General features: G+C 29.9%; 1 protein-coding gene across 2 annotated transcripts in view; it reads right to left on the bottom strand.

The window, feature by feature from the left end:
- Positions 1–2,274: 2,274 nt before the first annotated feature.
- Positions 2,275–22,968, bottom strand: part of LOC131660072 (uncharacterized) — a 39,921-nt gene continuing 19,227 nt past the window's right edge. Inside the window, exons 2-5 of one of the 2 annotated variants that reach the window (XM_058929201.1) lie at positions 4,143–4,393; positions 3,651–3,797; positions 3,468–3,538; positions 2,275–3,239 (exon numbers count right to left, since the gene is read on the bottom strand). In XM_058929201.1, the coding sequence (XP_058785184.1) occupies positions 2,798–3,239; positions 3,468–3,538; positions 3,651–3,797; positions 4,143–4,295 (813 nt within the window). In that variant the 5' untranslated portion in view covers positions 4,296–4,393 and the 3' untranslated portion in view covers positions 2,275–2,797. Of the gene's footprint in view, positions 3,240–3,467; positions 3,539–3,650; positions 3,798–4,142; positions 4,498–22,968 lie in introns of those variants that run through there. The other variant, XM_058929200.1, reaches the window with a different exon arrangement.

The following is a 22,968-nucleotide window of genomic DNA, read 5'->3' as shown; positions in this document are numbered from 1 at the left end:
TCAACTGTCAAAGTTAATTTTCTTTTTTTTTTTTGTTGTTATTTTTGTTTTTTTGTTATATGTGAAGCATGAAAATTTATTTACATGACTTGTTAGAAACAGAAACATAATAAATAACTGGTATTTACGGTATGCGGGCAAAATTACCGATAATAACCTGAAAATTGTTTACTGCACAGCAATAGAAATATTTGACTGGCAGAAAACACACAAGTTAAGATTTGATTTTTGAAAAAGAGATTTGAAAAGATTTTGAAAATAATGGAATATAGTACAAAAGTTAGTGGGAAACCAAAAACAATTGTTACCAGTACAGTGCGAGTTTCCTGCTTTTGCGCCTGCAAAAAAAATTTAACCCTGCATGAACTGTGTTAGTACTATTTATTTGTAAAATAAATAAATAGTATTTGTGGTGTAATGAACAGCATTTGGCGTTTGCGTAAGAATAAATTCCACTGTTAGCCAAGTTACTGTGTAAGAGAAATTCTGAAATTTAAGCACTTCATATGTTTTAGGATATTTGAAATAAAAATCCATGTTTATATGAAACTCTTAATTTTCAGATTGAAGTTTTCTTAAAAAAAAGATGGGGGCAAATTTTGGGGTATAACAGGAACCATTGTTTCTACCTTTAGAAGCAAGCCATAACAACTTAAAATCATACGAGTATATGCAATTAAACTTAAATACTTGATTTTTTATGAATCTATAGGCACTCATATAGGCGGATTCAGACATTATAAATTAATATGTCTAAACATTAAAAAAGTATGAGCTAAATTATATTTAAAATAACAAATATATTATTTAATAAAATATTTATAATGAAAATTATCTACTATCCATTTCTTAAAAATAAGTTAAAATAACATTGTTGTTAATATTTTAAAAATATTTTTTTCTATAAAAGTTATACGACGATTGTTTAATCATTTTTCTATAAAAGTTATACGACATTGTTTAATCATTGATCACTCATTAGAAAATTGGAGGGTTAATTGCATGTCTTTTTCTTATATAAAACGATGTCATTTTGATAATTTAAAAAAAATTCAAATAGAAGTATATTTTGTTTAAAGTTTATTTTGAACAATTTTTCCTCCTTAGAATTAAATTTATTAGACAAATTGTTTTGTTATTCATTTTATGTTCCAGCTAGACTTTTGTTTAAAATTTATTTGGATTTATATTTTGTATTATTTTATCGTGTGCAATGACAATATTTAGAACTTAAGTTTAAGGAATGAGTTTCTGAAATTATGATATTTTTAAATTTTGAAATTTAGTAGGTGTTGTGATATTTTTTTAGAGACCAACTCATCTGGTTGATCGGTTTAATAACTAACTAATTTTGCTATAGAGATCAATTTATTTAACTGATTTATTCGATTTAATCTGATTTAGTCATGCGCATGGGCGGAGCTATAGCCCAGCGAGCCCGGACACGCGTCCGGGCTCAACCCCTCCTTTCGTTGTATATTCTCCACACTAATAGTTGATTTTTATACAACATCAAGGGCAAAACTAGTATTTTTTAGACAAAATTAAGGACAAAATTAATAAAAATAGAGTGTAAATTTTTTGGACAAAATCAAGGGAAATGTTTTTAGACAAAATTAGTAGAAATAAGGTGTAAAATTAATAAAAATAGAATGTAAATTTTTTGCCCGGGCTCCCTAAAATTTCTGGATTTAGTTCAATTTTACTCCTTTTTTACAATTTCTTCTTCATCAACATTAACTCTTGTGAGTTTTGGGTTCACATCAACATCAAATATTTTCAACACAGATTTTCGAAGTTGAGATTGGTTCTGTTCGATTTCGGCATCATCTCTACGGTTTCCTCAAGTTGTAGTTTGGATTTCAATGGTTGAGTTTGCGATTTCTTCAAGTTGGGTTCAAATTTCACTGTTTGGATTGTTAGTTGTTAAAGAAAATTTTCATCTTCAGGGTTCGCGCTGTTCATCTGCAACCCTATTTAGCAAGTTCCAGAATTAGGTTGCGAGTTCTTTCTGCAAGGTTATTTTGTCTTGCAAGTTGTGGTTCAATAAGCTTCGCTCAGTTCATCTTTTGTTTTCGTGTTGTTGTTTCGACTGTGACAATTGTTAAGCGTTTGGTTCGGTTTTGTTTGAAGCAAGTTTCAAAAGTTTCGCAAGTTGGTTCATTTTCTGTGTTTTGCATCTGATTTTCTAAAGTTGTTGGTTCTCATTTTTGGTTATGGGAGTACGTCTGGATTTTAGTGTTTTTGCTTTTGAATTTTAGTCAGTGATTTCATGGATGTCTGTTAAGGTTCGTTTCACAAGCTTAGTGAAAATGTTTTGTGATTGGAATTCGGTTTTTGCTTGTTTCATGATTGAGGTTGTTCTAGTTGTGGTTCGACATTAGTTTTGATAGTTTTTCGCTTAGCAATGTTGATTTGGCTCATAAAAGTTTTGCCTTTTGGACAATTTGGTGAAGATCATCATTAATAATCATTTCTCATGCATTTTGCATCTTTACATTATAATTTCCTTCCATTTTATGTCGGATATTCGGTGGTATAAGGTTGTTTCTTGGATAGTATGTGATTACTTTGTTTGTCGTTTCTATGTTATTTTGCTTCTTCTTTATATATACATTGCGTTTGTGTGTGATGCTTTGTTTTTATGAGTTTATTATTTTGTATGGTCCCTTGTAGGATCAGTTAAGTTTGACACATGAAGAATATTTTAATCTTACAGTTCAAGTTACCTTACAACAATTCTTTTCCTTTCCTTTTTATTAACCTTTATTAAATAAAAATTGTGAGGCTTTACTTCTTAAACTCTTCTTCTTTTATGACTTAAAATGAAATCGTCATCATCACTGTCACTCTCGATTTTTCTCTTGGCTTTAATGTCGCCATTATTTGACTTCTGTTGCGGCTTCTGTAAGGATCCAGGATTACTTGGTCTCGGCTGTGGCCTCTCTGTAGATCCAGTATTACTTGGTCTCGGTTGTGGCCTCTCTGTAGATCCAGTATTATTTGGTCTCGGCTGCGGCCTCTCTGTAGATCCAGTATTGTTTGGTCTCGGCTGCAGCTTCTCTGTAGATCCAGTATTATTTGGTCTCGGCTGCGGCTTCTGTGAAGATGTGGTTTTAGTTGGCAGCTTTGACGATGACTTAGCCGGAGTTCCGCTACGAAGCTCCTTTTGCTTTCTCTGCTTCTTATCAAATGCTTTCTTAGCTCTTTCAGGGGACAATAATCCATGCTCCATTAACCTGCACGGGATAAGAAACATAATTTCAACTGTCTGTACATATAATCTGATATCAATTTTCGACAGTTTTTATGAATTTTCATACTGGAACAAAATCTGAAATCAAACATTGCTAGATCCTAATTTATGAACATTCATTTCCTTTCTCATCAACCAAATTTAACACAAAGATCTGAACCTAATGAAAGAAATAGATGGTTAACAACAGCAATATCGGATGGAAACTCACCAAAATTCCGCCATTTCACTTGTCGGTATCTGTTTCGACAACGACTCATAGAAAATCCTCAAGGGTTCTTTCTGCAAACACAAGGTGCGATTATGAACAAACATCGTGTATCAGTCCGAATCGATCTCTCGATACAAAGATTGAATTCTAAATATCCGGAATAAACTGTGAAAAATTACGAACCTCTTGAGGTGGATCGTGTTTCTGTCCAGGCAAATTGTAGGCTTTCCTCTCCCTCACTTTGGTCGTAGTAGTTTTCCTCTTCGTTGTTTTTGTCGTGGTCGTTGTTTTGGATGATGACGACGATATTGTTGTCGGTTTCGATTTAACCTATCAAGTTCATACAAAACAGAATTTTCATTCTAAACTGAAACTAACAAGTCTTAACTGATTCTCAACTAATACCAACCAACTTATCACCATCATTAACAAAAATTCTACTATATATCTAACAAATCACCAACTATATCTAGCGTATATGATCATTAACTTAACACATTTAATAGAGATAATAACTGTTGCATGATTATGAACACTAACCCTCAAGATAGCATAAAAATCACATAATTATTAACCTTAACTCTCAACAAAGGATAAAAACATAAAATCAATAAACCCTAAGTATAATTCAATATCAATTATTACAATTGAATCCCAAAATTGAATGGATGATACCTCAGATTTAGTGACAGTGGTGACAGATTTCATCTTATTTGAGCTGGGGAGACTCTTACTGAGAGATGAAGAATCAGTAATCTTAGGCTTGGAAGGGGCAACTTGGGAATTTGGTTTGATCTTCATCACTGGAGAGGTTTTGGTCTCTGCCATGTCTTTGAAGGTTGTTATCTACTGTATCTATAGATTATTGAAGTGAATTTGTTTTGACAGTGTTTGGAATTTATAATCAAAATTTTGTGATATAAAAGGTAAAAAATAAAGAAATGGATTTGGGATTTGGATCTTGGTGGTAGAGAAAGAATGAGAAGATGAGATATAACAGAGATGTCAAGGTGGGGATGACAGAGACAGAGTTGTATACAATGTTTTCAGTATATTCACCGAATTTAACGTTCATTATATTAACGGTGGTCAGAAACACGTGTAATTAGACATGTACTATATTGGTCTTTTTATGTTTTTAGTATATTTATCAATTTTATTCTTAAAATTGTGTTTTTCTTTTTTAAAATACGTGTGGTTTGAATTTTTTAAAATATATCACATTTTGGTCAAATTACCTTTTTTACTTGTATATTTTATTATTTATTTTATATAATTTATTAATATTTTTCCTTTTTAATAATATTAATACTTATGAATTACTTTATTTTATCTATTTCTCTTTCAGAAAAAATAATTAAAAAATTTATCAACAGATTAATAATTAATATTACATTTTATTTAGAAGATGAATACCAAATTTTTTTAACACAAAGAGACAGATAATAATATAAAAAATGTGTATAGTATAATACTTTGAAAGTAGTATAATTTTGATTAAATAGCATATTTAAAAGAAAAAATCATTTTAAATTAAAAAGTAAAAACAACGTTCATTTAAAACAATTTTTTATTAAAATAATACTTATTTTGAAGCGAAAAAAATATTATAGACGTCACTCTCAAATTTATGATAATAGTAACTATCACTATACTTTTTCCATTATACTAGATATATGGCCCGTGCGTTGCACGGGTATGTTTATAATTGTTACTTCAAATATTATTTCTCAAGAATTTAATTGGAGAATGATTCAATAAAAATTTGTATTTTCACATATAAAAGTGAATAAAAATATAAAATATATATTTATTTTTTACTAATGATGTTTATTTTTGTCTATTAGAATAATTAAATTTTTATAATAATAAGTAATATGATTTGTTTATCTTATTATCAATTATAATTATTATTATTAATAAATAAGTAATCCATCTTATCAACAAAACTTTGTTTGGTTTATTATAACTTCAATATAAATTAATAAATAAAAAAAGAAAATTTTAATAGTGAGAGGGCAAGACTTTTCCCACTAAATTAACAAATGAAAGGAAAAAATAAAATAAATGAAAAAATAAAACAAATTCAAATATTTATTTCAAATAATTATTTTAATCCTATACAATAAAATATTTCCATATGATAGGTATTTTAATCTAAAATGGTAGCAAATGAAATTGATAAATAATGAAGATAGAATTAAGAGCGGTTATAAAAGTGTGTAAGAATACAAAAAGACATACTATTTTATAACCATTTTCATAGACTCTATTATTAATACTATTATTATGACCTCTCATTTTTTAGCAGTTAATTATTTTACCAATTAATAAAAAAAATAGTAACGGATAAACAAATCTAAGTATTGCACTAAAATAAAATTTTTATGATACTCTTAATGAAGAGTTAAAGAGATGAAAAAACCAAAAAACCAAAAAGTGATGGTTGATTATGGAATATAAAAGAGATTATTATAGATTAATAATATTTTCCACCAAAATATACTATTACAATTAGAATTACAATTAAAATTAAAGTAATATTAAATGTAGAATAAAAGTTAAAATATAGGACTATTAATATTTTTCTAGAGTTATATATTTTTTTATTTTAATATGTTGTATTTATTATAATAATAATCTTTTATAATAAAATATAGGACTATTAATATTAAATTAAAAATGGGAGGCAGTGAAGATAAAATTTTAAAATTTAAATTTAAAAAAAGGGAGCATTCTTAGTCTGCTGCATCTATAACAAAAAATTCTAATAATTAAAACTCATTACTAATAAATAATAAAGGCGTATAAAATAGTAGTAAAGGAATATGAAATATTTTTGCAAATAAAAAAAATAGAGAAAAATATATTAAAAAATTACTGTAATAAAATATAATTATATTCTTAGACAAATAGATTATTAACGACTATGATTTTAATTTTTTGTTCAATATTTATAAAGTTAATTATTATCATTAAAAAATATCTTTAATTGTAGGTTGGTTAAAAGAATTAAATTTAATGAGAAGATGTGGCCAATATATGAAACTGCCAAGAAGGAACGGAGAAGAGAGATCCTGAAAATTACTGTTGCAGAATTGGTAGAAGTCTTACAAATAGATACCGTAAATGTGAGTCTTATGAGTCTTAGATAGTTGCATTGTCGTTTTGACACCTAGATCTTCAGATCGATTTTGTACTTAATTATTTTTGGATTAATAAAAAAAAATTATTTCTCCAAAAAAATATTAAATTTACGTTTTAATTATATTCTAAAACTTAAAGTCACTTGCTATGTTTGTTTTAAAAGTTAAATTTACGTTTTTAGAAAGATAAATTTTCAGTTTTATAAATATAAAATTAAAAAATAGAATATTTTTAGTCTGCCACATAAACAACAAACGATTTCAATAATTTAAATTTACTATATAATAAATAAAATGTGCTATTGAGAGAAGTAAACTAATATTTAAAAAAATTTACAAAAAAATTAATAATAGGAATAAAAACAGAAGTTAGTGTAATAAAATATAATTATATTTGTACACAATCATATAACAATTATTTTTTTTTTAAATTTTTATTTAGTGTTAATTAAATGTTGTATTCAAATTGAAAGAGAATCACACCAAGTTTGCAAAAAATCCTTCTAAAACCAAATTTTGAAATCTTTCCAAAGTTGAATCGAAATAAAATTATCGTTTATTAATTTAGTTAAATAGTTCAAAAAATTGTAAATAAGTTTCATATCAAATACAAATATTTTTTTACATATTTAAAGTGATATTATAATAATTCTTTCAATATACACATAAATGAATATTAAACATTACATTTTATTGTATTTATTTAAGAGCAATGCTATACAGTGCGAAACTATATATCACGAATAGAAACCAACCAATTAAAACTTGTTGTTTGACACAATACATAAGTATGACATAATAATGACATAACATAATAAGGAAATGACTATCAAACCATACAATCAAAATATGCCAGATCAGCTCGTGATGCATTCGCGAGAGTTTCACTCGAGATAAATAGCATTTTGACACATTTTGACACATTTTGACCAAAGTGATAACACTTTATACATAAATAAATATTATCATAAACAATTATCATTATCTATTAAACACAACTCAATAAAAAAATTGCGTTTAAAATTACACACAAATAACTCATTAACAACTTCACTAAATAAACAATATTTTAAAATTGATCGTTGATGCTACCTCCCACTTAAATATTCCTCTTTATTTGGCCATTCCATCTGCATTATAATTTTTTTCCTATATCTCATATAAATTTAACCATTCCATATGTATTTATTCAAAAAGGTGTATAAACCATCATTCTATTCAAAATATCTATAAACCATCATTCTACTCAAAATATCTATAAACAATGCATATTATACACATTACAAAATATATAAAAATCCCATTTAAATAGTCTCACCATTGTAGTGGAAGAAAATATACCATACTATAAAATTACAAAACTTCGAAAAATAAATGTATATAAACCACCATTCCACCTGTATTAATTCATTCAAAATGTCTATAAACAATGTATATGATACTCGTTGTACAATATATAAAAATATCATTAAAATAGTCTCACCATTTTAGTGGAAGAAAACATATCGTTCTATAAAATTACAAAATTTTGAAAAATATTTCTTATTCTACAATATGTAAAACTCTTATCCTATTTTCAAATTCATAGTAGTTGGTATCTCTTACTTAAAACCCACAATAAAATCACAAAAATTTGAGAAGTAATTTTTGTTTGAGATTTCCTTCTTACCGAATGATTGTTTATAGGGTGTATATATATAACTAATTTAGACAACCGTTTTTAATTTTTATTTATGATTAAATTGAAAGGTTGAGAATTAAATTTACCAATATACGTTAAAGATGATTTATGCTAATATATTAAATATATAATTGATTGTATAATTGATTGTATATTTTTAATTAATCATTTAATTGAGAATTTAACTCATTATTTAATTAAGAGATATGGATGATCCACCTTTTCCGTTTTCTTCTTCTTTTGATTGCATATTAATTATATATTGATTGTATATTTTTAATTCACTAATTAATTATAAATTTAATTCATTGGTTTAGTTCTTTTGTTAATTTATTGATTCAATTCTTTTACTATTCTTTTGTGAGTTTTTTTTCATTCTTTGTGAAGATATTTTAATACATAATTATTGTTTTATTTAAAATATATTTCAAATAATTTATATTATTTTTAAAATTAATAAGGAGGTTAGGCTGATTCACCTCTTTTTTCGTTTTTTAATTGTATATGAAATATATAGATGATTGTATATTTTCAATTCATTATTTAATTGAATTTCATAATAGATAAAAATATAATATTTATAAATAAATTTTTAATAGTGTTAGATGGATATTATATTATTATTATTATTATTAATGATTTAATTATTATTAATTAATATTATTATTATATAAATATTATATTATTATATTATTAATTATATTATTATTTTATTAATATTGGTGGCTAAATATTATTATTATTATTATTAATATTTTATTAATATTATTATTTTTATTACTATTATTATTATTATTTTATTAATATTATTATTGTTAGTATTATTAATTAATATTATTATTATTATTAGGTTTGTTTGAATGATTAGGGTTTTACTTAAAATATATTATTTTATTCATATTATTATTTTTATGTTTATATTTTTAATAATATTTTACTATTTAATATAATAATAAAGTATATTATTTAATATTAAATAATATTAAATATATAATAATTATTAAAAATATAAGCATAAAAATAATAATATGAAAGTTAAAAATATATACATGTAAAAGTTTTTTATCTAATATTTGTATACTTTATAATTAGAATATATTTGAGAGTTATAAAATATTAAATAATAAAACATTATTAAAAATATAAACATTAATATACAAAATTTTTAAAAAAAATTTAATATTTTTATACTTTATAATTGATATATATATATATGAGAGTTACAAAATATTAATTAATAAAATTATATTCTTATTATTATTATATTTAATTTGTAGAATTTAAAAATATAATATAATCAACCAAAAAAAATATAATATAATAAAAATATGAATATAAAAATACATATAAAAGTTAAAAAATATATACATATAACATTTTTTATCTAATATTTGTATACTTTATAATTAGAATATATATTTGTGAGTTATAAAATATTAAATAATATATTTGAGAATTATAATTAAAATATATTTGAGTCTTATTATTATATTTAATTGGATGACACATAATCATGAGGTTATGTGAAGATGACACATAAGCCAATGCTATAGAAAGATGACACATAGGCAAATGCTAGGTTTTTGGTCTAGGGTTGTCATCATGACAACCTTACATTTATATTAAGTAGATATAATTCTTTATGTATTTTTGTTGATATGTGTGAGATTAATTGTCAGTTGGATTATTCACTATGAAATAAACAAATAATGTTTTTCTCTTTTATATATTTTCTATTTTTTAAATATATATAATAACTTAAATATAAATAAATTATAAAGTATATATATATATATATATATATATATATATATATATTTCCTATTTAAATAATGATATAGTGTTTTTCGATTTTATATTCTTCCAATTTTTAAATATACATATTAATTTAAATATAAATAAATTATAAATAATATATATTTCCTATTTAGATAAAGTAATAATGTTTTTCTATTGTATATACTTCCTATTTTTTAATTATATAATAATTTTAATATAAGTAAATTATTAATTATTAATTATTAATTATATATGTGTTTTTTGACAATTATCTTTCAATATTTTCTATTTAAAAACAATTTCAAATAGATACTGATAAGTGCCAAAATGTTGTTGTTTTGAGTATATAATTGTGGCACTTATCGATTCGATTCATTCCGTTTTTGTAATAAAATCCCCACTTTTGTGTATATATTCACATTATTTAGTTTTCATATGTTTTATATATCGTTTAATAGTTTTTCCTTTGTTTTTATAGGTATTCATGCTTATTGGAGCCTCGAGGAATAAAGTGTCGAAGGCACGGCTCCGATTGCGCAATTTTGGACCTGAATAAGGAAGTTTTGTAGCAGAAGGTCCGCTCAGCGGAGTTCAAGCGGAGCTTGGCAGAGATTTGAAGCATTTTTGGGTCCGCTTAGCGGAGGTAGCCCGCTCAGCGGAGCTACGTATACTGTTGTAGATATTTTGGGGAATAAGTGGAGGCCGCTGAGCGGAGGGGGTCCGCTGAGCGGACCTGTGCAGATTTGTGTTTATATTCTCTTCATTTGTACATTTCTAGGTTATGGTTTTGGGAAAGTTTTAGTCCCAACTCCATCATTTTCATTCTTAGATCAAGATTAGCTTAGAAAACAACACCGGGTCATGCACTTGGAAGATCAGAGGTGGATTTCTCATCAATCGGAGCTGACAACCCGCGAGATGTTTGGTTTATCTCTTTTCTTCTTTGTGTATTTCTTTGTGTTGGGTTTTGTTTGTATATTTACTTGAATCTTATGTATATTTACCGATTATAATGTTATGTTTAACTTGCTTTACAAATCTGTGTTGATATTATCTTGGATTTTTGCTCTATGCTGGGGATTTGGGTTGCTTTAGAGATAAACTTCTTGAATCCTTATCTAGGATGATAATCTGTTGGTTCTGAACTCTAGAGATAGATTTAGAGCTAGCATTCACTGTTTGTATTTGTACTTAATACTTTCGTGTTTGAGCGGCGCGCGAGAGATCGCCGACGCGAGAACACGGATGTTCTCGTGACTTTGCGTTAGAGATAACCTTAGTTGTGAGATGATCTCGTTTGTGCTCCAGAGATGGACGCTTATGTGAGAGATACGTGATGACATAGATGAGTATCGTGGGTTGAGTATAACGGGTTGGTAAGTGTATGTTTGTGAAGAGTGAATATATTTACATTCCTGATAAGTTATTTCTCTTCTAAGAATGTGTTTATTCTTTTCCTGTCTATATCTTTGTTTACTTTTTGCTTATTCAATCCAAAGTTCAAAGCCGTAGAAACTGTTGAAGGGCATCTCTCCATCTCTGAGGACGATAAATCCCGGATCAATATTTCCAAATCTTGTTTGTTGCTTGCCCTATACGGCATTCAACAGATACCAAATGTTGTTAATACATAGCAAAATGATAATTTGACACTCTCATACAACAACATTAGCAAAATGATAATTTGACACTGTCATACAAACTATAAGAGAGAAAAATTAACTTTCATTTTTTTAAGGTGGAATTAAATGCAAATTGCATTTAATTTATTTTATCTCTCATTTTTTTTATAAGCAACCACCAATTAGAATTGTTTTAACATATTCTCAAGACAATTATTATAAGAAAATTGCAAAAAATCATCATCTAAATTATTGTGTTTTTATTTTTTCTTAATAAATGTGTTTTTTGTTTTTTCTCTTATATTTTGGGACGGAAGGAATACCGTGTAATTTATTACGGTGTATGTAAAAAATAAGTGTTAAATAGCATGACTCTATCACATATCTAGACTAGAAGTTTATAGAAAAAAAAACCCTCTTTTGAAGGTTTTCTCTAAATCATGGTAGATAACATGATTAAACACATTATGTCAATAATATTTATAACGGTTAAATATGTTATTTTTTGTGTTAAGCGTGTATGTGTTGCTGTAGAATTTAACAGAGTCGAAGTAATATGTATTCGACAAAGTCAAATACAATTTGTATTAAGTCGAAGTTAGAGAATTGAATGCATGTTGTAATAAGTCGAAGGGGTTTATTTTGATAACTACTTGATGTGAAAATAATCTCATTCTAAATAGAAAAACTCGGTGTACTTGTTTTTAATTAATCAATACATTTTTTTCTCTTCTCCTAAAAACATATCTTCTCTTTTCTTTTTGAAATTGACCTCTCATGGAATATTGGTCATTTTGTTATTTTGCATGCTTTGAATTTTTAATTATTTATCGTTTGTTTTGAGTTTTCTTTCTATATTAATCATCAGACAAGTGTTAAAGCATATTTTTCATGCATTTGTTGAGAAAGATAACACTTAAACACCTAATACAAGATCAGTGGATAATTAATTATCTCTCGATCAAACTTTTTCCACTATAATAATAATAGTAACGATAACAATGGAACATCAAAAATTTCTTATGTTTAAATGAATAATAATACAAATGTATTATTACAACTCTCACCAACAAATATTGTGGATAACCTCTCTTTTGGATTTGTTTCTCAAAAGGATTTTCACTTTTATGATGTTTATAGAAATGAAACAACTGAAGCTTATATAGCCAAACCATGCAACAAGTTGATGGCTATAATGTAAAGAGAAAATTTATCTTTCATAAGTTCACCAAGGAATACTCGCGTACTTTCAATTCCATTTTCTATAAATGTTAATGTTTCTCCTTCTTTCTCTCTTCACATAAAGAGCAAAACCCATCAATCTCCCCCTTCCGATTTAGGTGGAGGGCTCCATCAATCCAGCAGCTCTCTTGCAGAACTCGTGCTTGTCCTTGGGTAAGGACTTGGTCATCATATCTGAGCAATTGTTATCAGTATGGATTTTCTCAAGCTGCAGTTGCTTGGAATCCAACATATCATGTATCCAATGATATCTCACGTCAATATGCTTTGACCTTGAGTGAAAGCTTGAATTCTTACTCAAGTGGATAGCGCTCTGACTATCACAATGCACGTCGTACTTCTGCTGGTTTTTCCCTAATTCATATAAGAATCGCTTCATCCATAACATTTCCTTGCAAGCTTTTGTTGTTGCAATGAACTCTGCCTCTGTGGTAGACAAAGCAACACACTTTTATAGTTTCGACTGCCACGATACAACTCCCCCTGAATATGTAATCAAGAATCCAAAAGTTGATTTCCTAGAACCATTATCTCCCGCCATATCTGCATCTGTGTAGCCAATTAGTTCAATTTTTCTACTTCCAAAACACAAACTCATTTTGGAAGTTCCTCTGAGATATCACAAGATCAACTCCACAGCATTCAAATGCTCTTTTCCTGGATTGGCCAAGAATCTACTAACGACACCAACCACGTGTGTTATATCTGCTCGTGTACATACCATTGCATACATCGTGCTTCTAACAGCTGAGGCATATGGCACCATGTTCATCTCTTTATTTTCTATTTCACTTGTTGGACTCTGCGTTGAACTAAGACAAAAGTGACTAGCAAGTGGAGTAGCAACTGGCTTTGTGATTTCCATGTGAAAACGCTCTAACACCTTCTCGATATATTTTTCTTGTGACAGCCACAACTTGTGTTCCTTCTGATCATGGCGGATGGACATACCAAGAATAGGTTTTGCTGGTCCTAAGTCTTTCATAGCAAAATACTTCTTCATTTCAGCCTTCAGCTTGCCGATCATATCATTGTTTTGTCCTACAATCAACATATCATCAACATGCAAGAGTAATATGATGAACTCACCATCATAAAATCTCTTCACAAACACATAATGATCAGAATTAGTTCTTCGGTATCCATGATCAATCATGAAGGAATCAAACTTCTTGTACCATTGACGTGGTGCCTGTTTAAGTCCGCATAAACTCTTTTTCAGTTGACACGCCAAGTTTTCTTTGACTTTGACTTTGAATCCCTCTGGCTGCTCCATGTAAATTTCTTCTTCTAAATCACCATGAAGAAACACAGTATTCACATCTAGTTGTTCCACTTTTAGATCCAAACTTGCAGTCAAACCAAGCACTACCCGTATTGATGACATCTTGACCACGTGTAACACGGTGGGAGAACTGACTTTTATTTTTATTTCGCAAACAAATGTTGCGGTGAGCAAGAGTCGCCACCGAATTTTATTTTATCCAATTAGAAAGACTAAAAGAACAGAAAAAGACCTTTTAAAAGACTTTGAGTTCGGGGGGTAAGTTATACAAAGGGAAGGTGTAAGCACCCTTTGTATCCATGGTTATCCATGGGCTCTTAATTGCTTAGCTCACTTGCTTGTTTGAATTGTTTGTAATGTGAAGAAGAACTTTAGCTTGTAAATAAGCGTAGTCTTTTTGAATTTGATTTTGAGGATAAGTGAGAAAAAAGATTTTGAATTTGAATTGAGCAAGCAATTAAAAGTTACCTACCCTAAGTTTGAAAAATCGTTCTTTTAGCTTTTCAGTTTGAAAGGGCTATCCATACCATAAAGAGGTTAGGAAGTCCTTTCATTGGATATTGAAGGGTCATCGAGAATTATCGTTCGCCATAAAATTGTCCCTTGCCATAAAGAGGGCAGGTAGTCTAAAGGAAGGATATAATAGTCATTTAAAGCAACATGCGAGGATACCTTAGCAATTGGGACAATCATCATGTTTTACCGAGGCAACTTCGAGGGACTAGATCTCATATGATGATTTAAATGATTTAGGCAACCTTTGCTTTAGGTATCCTCGGAATCGAGGGACTTGACTATTTTCACAAATTAAGGCAACATGCAACAGTAATAAGGCAACAAGGCAACAAGAGGAATTACCCTAAAGGTGTGTGTGTGGCACAATCATGTGGTTCAATTCAGTTATATTATCTTGTAATTAGTGAGCTATGTTAATTCAAGGCTTGCACTCCCTAAGATTACTAACCACGCAGTTAAAAAATACAGAAATTAAAGGCAGAATTTAAAAGTTCCTACGCTATTACAATAAACACCCGTGGGCAGAAAAATAAAGGCAAAGAATAAAGGCAGAAAATAAGAGGGAAAAATAATTAATTTAAATATCTTGAGCCTTCATCGCTCCTTGATCAACCCTGAAAATTACGAGCGAAGAAGAGAAAAGTTAGTGCAAGATCGACCATAAGGGTTAGCAAGACAATGAGGATTAGAGATTTTTGTGGCGATAAATTCTAAATCTTGAGGGTTACTGAACAAATCTAAAAATACAATTAGTGGTTAAAATTAACAAACCTAAAATTAAAATTAATTATAACTTAAAAAATTTATATTAGAAAACTAATTATTAACCTAATTCTACAATTAAATTAGAAACTAATTATTAATAAAAAACTAAACTAAAATTATTAACTAATTCTTTAGCCTAAGATTAATTATTAAATTAATATGTTAATTGGTTTTATTTTTAGAAAACAAAATTTAATAGTAACTAAAAAGTGGTTTAAAAAAGAAAAAGAAAAATAAAATTAAAAGAAATAAAAGAAAAAGAATTATATGGCTGGGGCGTGTGATTCTGTATGGTGAGTCTTTGATGGTTCACCGTGGAGAAGCGCCTCCAGCGTCATTGGATTGAGTCCCATGAAGATCCAGCGGCTGAAGGAGGAGGGCGTACCGTGAGCATCCCTGGGTATGTCGCATTGGATCTACTGATAAACAATTCATTAAAAAAACTTTGGCCCAGCCTGGGTTCGAACCCATGGCCTAGGGATTACCAGCAAAACACTCCACCGGCTACGCTACGCTGTTGTGTTGTAAATACTATGCCTCCAATAATATAAATATAAGACAAAGAGAGTAAGGGGAAATTCAAAGCTAAGTCAGCGCTGGGCCCACCACCACCAATCACGTCCAATGAGAGAAAGAGAGAGGAGCGTGAGGTGTTGACTCGCCAATCAAAAACAGAGAGAAAGTATGATACGTTTGAGACCATTTACAATGGGGGTGTTGAATAATTTATTCAATAGTTGAATAGCTACAATAGTGTGTTGAATCATGTGTTTAATGTGATGTGGATTAATTGGTGTTGAATACTTTCAACATGTTGAATAAGAAAAGAGTGGGGGCCACCTAAAGTATGTGACAAAATATTATTGGTTGTTGTGTATGTTTAGATTTTTATTTCATAATAATTATTTAATGTAAATTATTTTTTAGTAAATCAATTTTTTATTTATTTTTATTTTCACCAAAATTCATAATTTTTTTTTGTCTATAAATAGAGACTTGTTTTATTTGATTTGGACACACACAAAAATTTCACTTTTTCTCTCAATTTTTTCTATTTAGCCTTCAAAAAATTCTTGTTTGTAGTTCTAGACATCTTTGTAGTGAAATGGATCCCAACAATAATCCTTTTAACACCCAAAATTCTACTAATTATCCTTTCAACTACCCAAAAAAAAATTAAAAATATAAAATTGGAAGAAAAAAAATTAAATAAATTACTAAATTAGAAAAAATTAAAATAAAATATTAAAATCTTAATTATTTTAATTTAGTTTCAATTGATAATTGAGATGTAGAAATATATAATCATAAAAACAAATATATAAAAGAAAATAAGAATAAGAAATAAAAGTAGTGGGGTAGGGTGTTGGGTGTTGAATTTTATTAAACAAAACCATTGTAGTGAGTAAAATTTGAATGTGTGTTGAATGATGAGGTGGAAGAGAGAGAAGATGATGTGGAACATAAAAAGTGAAAAAGTAGGGTGTTGAATAACTAAACCATTGTACATAGTCTGACAGGGCAATGAGGTTGTCGCTCGTGGATTGTCAAACATGCCCAATTCACTGTTCATCATCATCTTAACCGTGCACAGCTTGCAGCGACAGAATAGCTACGATTTTTCCGTAGCAAAACCTGCAACATATGAAGCTTACAAAATACGCGTTAAACAAAATTAAATTGAACCCAGATCCACTAAACGCAGCCCTATGATCACGATGGTACCCACGGTTTTGCCCGAAACGTCCAAAAACGTGAGTTCGAAAGCTTCACTTCCTTGAGCCCTAACAATGGCGAATTTCATTCTGTGCATCATGGCCTTGTTCTAACGCTCCAGATCTTTTCTAAATTACACAAGGAACTCGAATATGCACTTAGATTCAATTAAAACACGTTAAATCATGATGAACGAAATTAAAAGTATGTAGGAAAATATGAACATGATGTAATTTCCTATACACGTTATGGGACTTCAATCACGATTCACTCGTACCTTATGTTACCTAGAGGGATGATTGGGATGAACTGGAAGCTTTGAAACTGGCTGCAATGGGGAATCCGAATTTAGCACCCTCCTTTGATTTTTTTTGACTTGTAACCCTTGCCTCTTTCTCCTAATTTTCGTCCCCTTTTGGCCTTGAATGAGTCACATATATATAGTAGACTAAATTAGGTCAAGAAATTTGGACTCAATCTTTATGGATAAAGAGATTGCATTTTATTTTGGAAGAGGTATGAAAAGCTTCTATTTTGGTCTTCAATCATACAAATCAAATCTCAATCATCCTCACATGATTTATTGAGCCTCAGGATCTGATTAAATTATTGGAGGATTAATCAAATAACCTTTTCCTATTTAATTATGATTTTTCCTTTATTTATTTTGAATATAAATGAACAAAATCAAAATTAAAAGAATAAAATCATAAAATATGAAGGAATTGGTTTATGGGCCTCGCATATGCTTGAATTCACGTGGGTAGCCTGGATTTAAAGACCCAATACTCAAAAATTTGAATTTAGCCATTTAGGGTTTCAAGCGTTTTTTCAAAATTTTACCTAACTCGTGCAAGCCATATCTCTCTCAATTTTAAACCTATGGAGATGTTCTTGACCATTTTAGAAAGCTCAAAATGTCCTCTAAAACCTCCTTTTGGTTTCATCTCAATTGAGTTTACCATGTTCAAGTTATGAGCTTTGACCCAAAAGGTATTTTTGTTGACTTTCAAAATGACCTATAACCTCTTGGTCCATATCTCTCAAATGAAGCATTTTTGGACTTGGCTTGTGAGAGACAAATTTGTAGAGAATTCAATTTCCTTCAAATTAAGCTTTAGATAGAAAATTTATGATGTTCCATGTGAAAGTTGTGACTGGTCAAAGTTCAGTTGACTTTAGGTCAAAAAACCCTAATTTAGAAACTTGGACTTTTGATGATTTTAGAGCTTTTCTTGAGGAATCATGATCAAATCTTGATCAAATGATGAATTTGAATTCAAAATATTGATGTTGACAAAAAATCGGGAGTTTTGACTATGATTTGACCATAGTTGACTTTTAGGTCAAATAGGTCGACTGTTGACCATCTGAGCACTTGACTGAGAAATATTATGAATCAGAGCTTGAAACTTTGCATGAGGATCCTTTTAAGAAAATGAGAGGCCATGGGATCCATTTGAGGTCTTAGAACTTGATTTGATCTCGAGAGAAGCAAAACCCTAGTTGTGGGTTGATTGCTTAAGAGATAAGTAAGTGAGCCTAATCCTCAGTGCTTGAGCATTTGAAAGTCAAGTAGATCAAAATATCTTGAAATATGATGGGCAAATTTTGGGATATGACACCACGGGTGAAAAAATCTCTTAAAAATCAATGTCTTTCTTTTGACTAAGGCCTTTCACAACTAATCTTGCCTTGTATCTAGGTATTGAGTTATTTTCTTCAATCTTTAACTCGTACATCCATTTGCTTTTTAGTGCTCTTTTACCTTTCTATAAAACTACCAACTTATACGCCAGGTTCTCATGCAAGGATTGCATTTCTTCCTGCATGGCTTTCAACCACTCTTCTTTGTGGACATCCATCATAGCTTCTTCATAAGACTCTGGTTTTCCCCCCGTCAGTGAGTAACAAAAAGTACGTTACAGGATATTTGGTTTACGGTTTAGGTATCCTAAATGACCTTTTTACTTTAGGAACTTATGTTTCATCCTCATAGTCTTTAACCATATCTTCATTATCACCATCTCTTTTATTACCATATGTTACTTCTTCAGTTGAACCATTATTAATTGGAGGTTCATTTTTGGCATCTCCAATATCTTCAATTTCATCTCCCCTGTAAATCTCTGGAGGAGGAATTGGATCCAAGTTGATTGGATGTTCTCTAGAAATAACAGGCTTGACTACCTTTTGAATATCTTCAATATTCTGGTCTTCAAAGAAGACAACATATTTGCTTCTAATAATCTTCTTCTCTACAGGATCCCATAACATGTACCCAAATTCTTAATTTCCATATCCTAAGAAGATGCAGTCCTTCGACTTTGAGTCGAGTGTTGATCTCTCATCTTTTGGAACATGAACAAACTCTCTACAATGGAACACCTTCAAGTGATTGTAGGATACATCTTTACCTGTCCAAAATCTATTTGTAATATCACCATTCAATGGAGCTGAAGGGGATAAGTTGATTAAATCAACTTCAGTCATCAGAACCTCGCCCCCAAAAACTCTTTGGTAACTTGGCATGAGATAACATTGTTCTCACTCTTTCAACAATAGTTTTGTTCATTCTCTCAGCTACTCCATTGTGATAAGGTTTCTTCAGAATGTATCGTTCATGCCGGATTCTATTACTCATACAATAATGTTTGAAATCTCCTATAAATTCTCCTCCATTGTTAGTGCAAACACATTTTAACTTCTTTCCAGTTTCTCGCTCAACGCTAGCGTAAAACTGTTTCAATACTACAAACACTTAGTCTTTTGTTTTAAGGGAATACACATACCTTTCTGGAATGGTCATAAATAAAGGTAACAAAAAACCTTGCACCTCCAAGAGTACTAGTGGTCATTGGCCCACAAACATCCGAATGTACCAAATCTAAAACATGTGGTTTTCTATGTGGGGCCTTATATTGAAATGAAGCTCTATGCTGCTTTCCAGATAAACAATGTGTACATGGCTTAAGAGATATTTTCAATCCCTTCACAGCTTCAAAAGTACCTCTTTTTGCAAGAACTTGAAGTCCCTTGTCACTCATATGTCCGAGTCGTTTATACCATAGCTCGACTAAGGAGTCTTCTCCGAGATCATTCACACACCCATTATTGACTTTGGCTTCTATCATATAAAGAGTGCTTACTTTCTTTCCTCGGTCTACTACCAAGGAACATTTTGTTAGCTTCCATTTCCTATCTCAAAACACACTAGTATAGCCTTCTTCGTCTAGTAGTCCGGTGTATATTAGATTGAGACGCATGTCAGGAACATGTCTCACATCTTTAAATGTTAAGTAACAACCGGTGTTTGTTTATAGACAAATATCTCCTTTCCCCATAATTTTGGATGTATTATCATTGCCCATCCTCACATGACCAATTTCACCTCTTGTATAAGATGAAAAGAAATCCCTTTGTAATGTTATATGGAATGATGCACTAGAATCCATGACCCAACCTAATTCTTGTGATGTCAAATTAACATGACCATCATCACAAGGAAATATTACTCGCATTGCCATTTTCTTGTTGATCTCTTTTGAACTTCCTACACTCTCTCTTCATTTGACCTTTCTTGTGACAGTAAAAACATTCAACACATTTTCTTGCCCATGATCTTCCATTGAACTTATCTCTAGACTTGCCTATATTATTGAACTTCCTATGGATACTTCTTCCACGATACTCTGTGACAAGCGCCTCAGACTCTAACGTCATTCCTTGTTCCTTCCGACAGGATTTTTCGTTGAACATGCTATCTTTTACTATGTCCAATGTTAGAACACCTTGTGGTGTGTTAGGAGTAAATTAATGGTAAATTCATGTGTTAATATAAGTGATTTCTTCTCTAAACTAATGCAAATTGTGATGGATCCATAGGTTTTTAGTGAGAATTGAATTGAAAAGGTTCAGTTCATGTGTAAAGCAAATCGAATCACTTGTGGGTATTATTGATGCAGGTTTAGAGTTGAACTGAAGCTTTAGGAAAACATGAAGAGGAAAGAAAGCTGGAAGTCTCAAAGGCAAAGCAAAAAAAGATGAAGTTTGACAAGGGCGCGCCGCGGGAGTTCTAGCCAGCGCCGCGCCAAAGTCTCTGTTTGTGATCGCGCCGCGCACATCCGTTGCCGCGCCGCGGCCTCGGTGTTAAAAGCCCAAAACTTCTATTTAAAAGCCCTAGCTTCCAAGTGGTTAAAAAACTTTGGGGAGCGAAATTAGGAGAGGAATCTGAAGGTGCAGCCACAATTATCAATTGAAGGCCAATTCTTTACCAATCGAAGATATTCCATTGATGAAGATGAATCCCTCCATTAATTCTTGTGTGTTCTTCATGTCTATGGAGAGCTAAATCCCTCTTGTTGAGTCTAAGGTAGTAGTTAACCTATGAATATACAATACCATTGATTAATTCCTGTGAACAATTATTTGAATTCATTATCAATAAGAAACCTTGTTTTTATTCTTAAATTATCGTTGAATCTTTGATCGAAAGAAAGGATTTAACTTTTGCCCTAGGTTACTATATTGATTCAATTGCAATTTGCAGAGATGGAATTGTAATTGGGTTTTCATAATTATCGTTCGTAATTACTATTATCGTTATTGATATTTGGAGAGATCGAATCTCATACCGGTAAAAGTTATCTAATTTGATTTGCAGACATGGAATCTTATTTGAGGATAAGTGAAGATAATGATTCAAAGGATTGTTCTATTGTGAATAATTAATAATTGTATAGGATTAGGTTGATGAACCCTAAAGGCTCAACATCTTTCTTTAATTGTTAACACAAAGTCCTTTACTTGCTTTTATTTTATTATTTGCTTTTGATATTAGAAGTATAAAACAAACCAAACTCAATTTTCCTAACTCAAAATAAACAACTATAGAACGGCAGTGATATTAACCAATCCCTGTGGATACGATATATTACCGAAAATATTTACCCAAAAATACTTTCAACATGGTGCCGAGTTACTCAATGAAACCACAAGTGTGTCCCAATTGTCATGCAAGGAACTTAATAATAACAATACTTGCAATTCATTGTCAAGCACCATCTTCATATTGGTGATTTAATTTATCAATCTTTGAAAATTACTCAAGTGTTCAGAAGCACTTCGAGTTTATCTATATTTGAGATTCACCAATCTCCGAGTAGTTGAGGCTTTATTCTGGCCAGTCTTTCTCTCGTACAATGTTTCAAGTTTCGCCAATAATGTGAACACAATTTTTTCTTGCGCAACATGATGAAAGACACTTTGATCTATCCATTGATGAATTTGTCCAACAATTTTCCTATTCATCACATTCCAGTCTTCATCTGACTTGCCGGTTGGCTTCATCCCTTTATCTTGCAAAGTTTGATATAAATCTTTGCAATAAAGTACATCTTCCATTCTCGCCTTTCAAATGAAGTAATTTGAAGGGGTTAACTTAATCATCGTCGATGATCCCGTTGAAGTTAAATTGTCCACTCTGAGTAATAGAAGTTAAAATGTGTGGTGAGCCGAAACTCTCATACCACTTGTTGGAAAAGATAACACTTAAACACCTAATATAAAGTCAGTGGATATAATTAATTATCTCTGGATCAAAATTTTCCCACTATAATAATAATAGTAACAATAACAATGGAACATCAAAAATTTCTTCTGTTTAAATGAATAATAATAAAAACTAATTATTACAACTCTCACCAACAAATATGGTGGATAACCTCTCTTTTGGATTTGTCACTCAAAA

Source organism: Vicia villosa, linkage group LG3, assembly GCF_029867415.1.
Source record: "Vicia villosa cultivar HV-30 ecotype Madison, WI linkage group LG3, Vvil1.0, whole genome shotgun sequence".
NCBI lineage: Eukaryota > Viridiplantae > Streptophyta > Magnoliopsida > Fabales > Fabaceae > Vicia > Vicia villosa.
The sequence above is the reverse complement of the archived record's forward strand: the minus strand, read 5'-3'. Positions and strand labels throughout refer to the sequence as shown.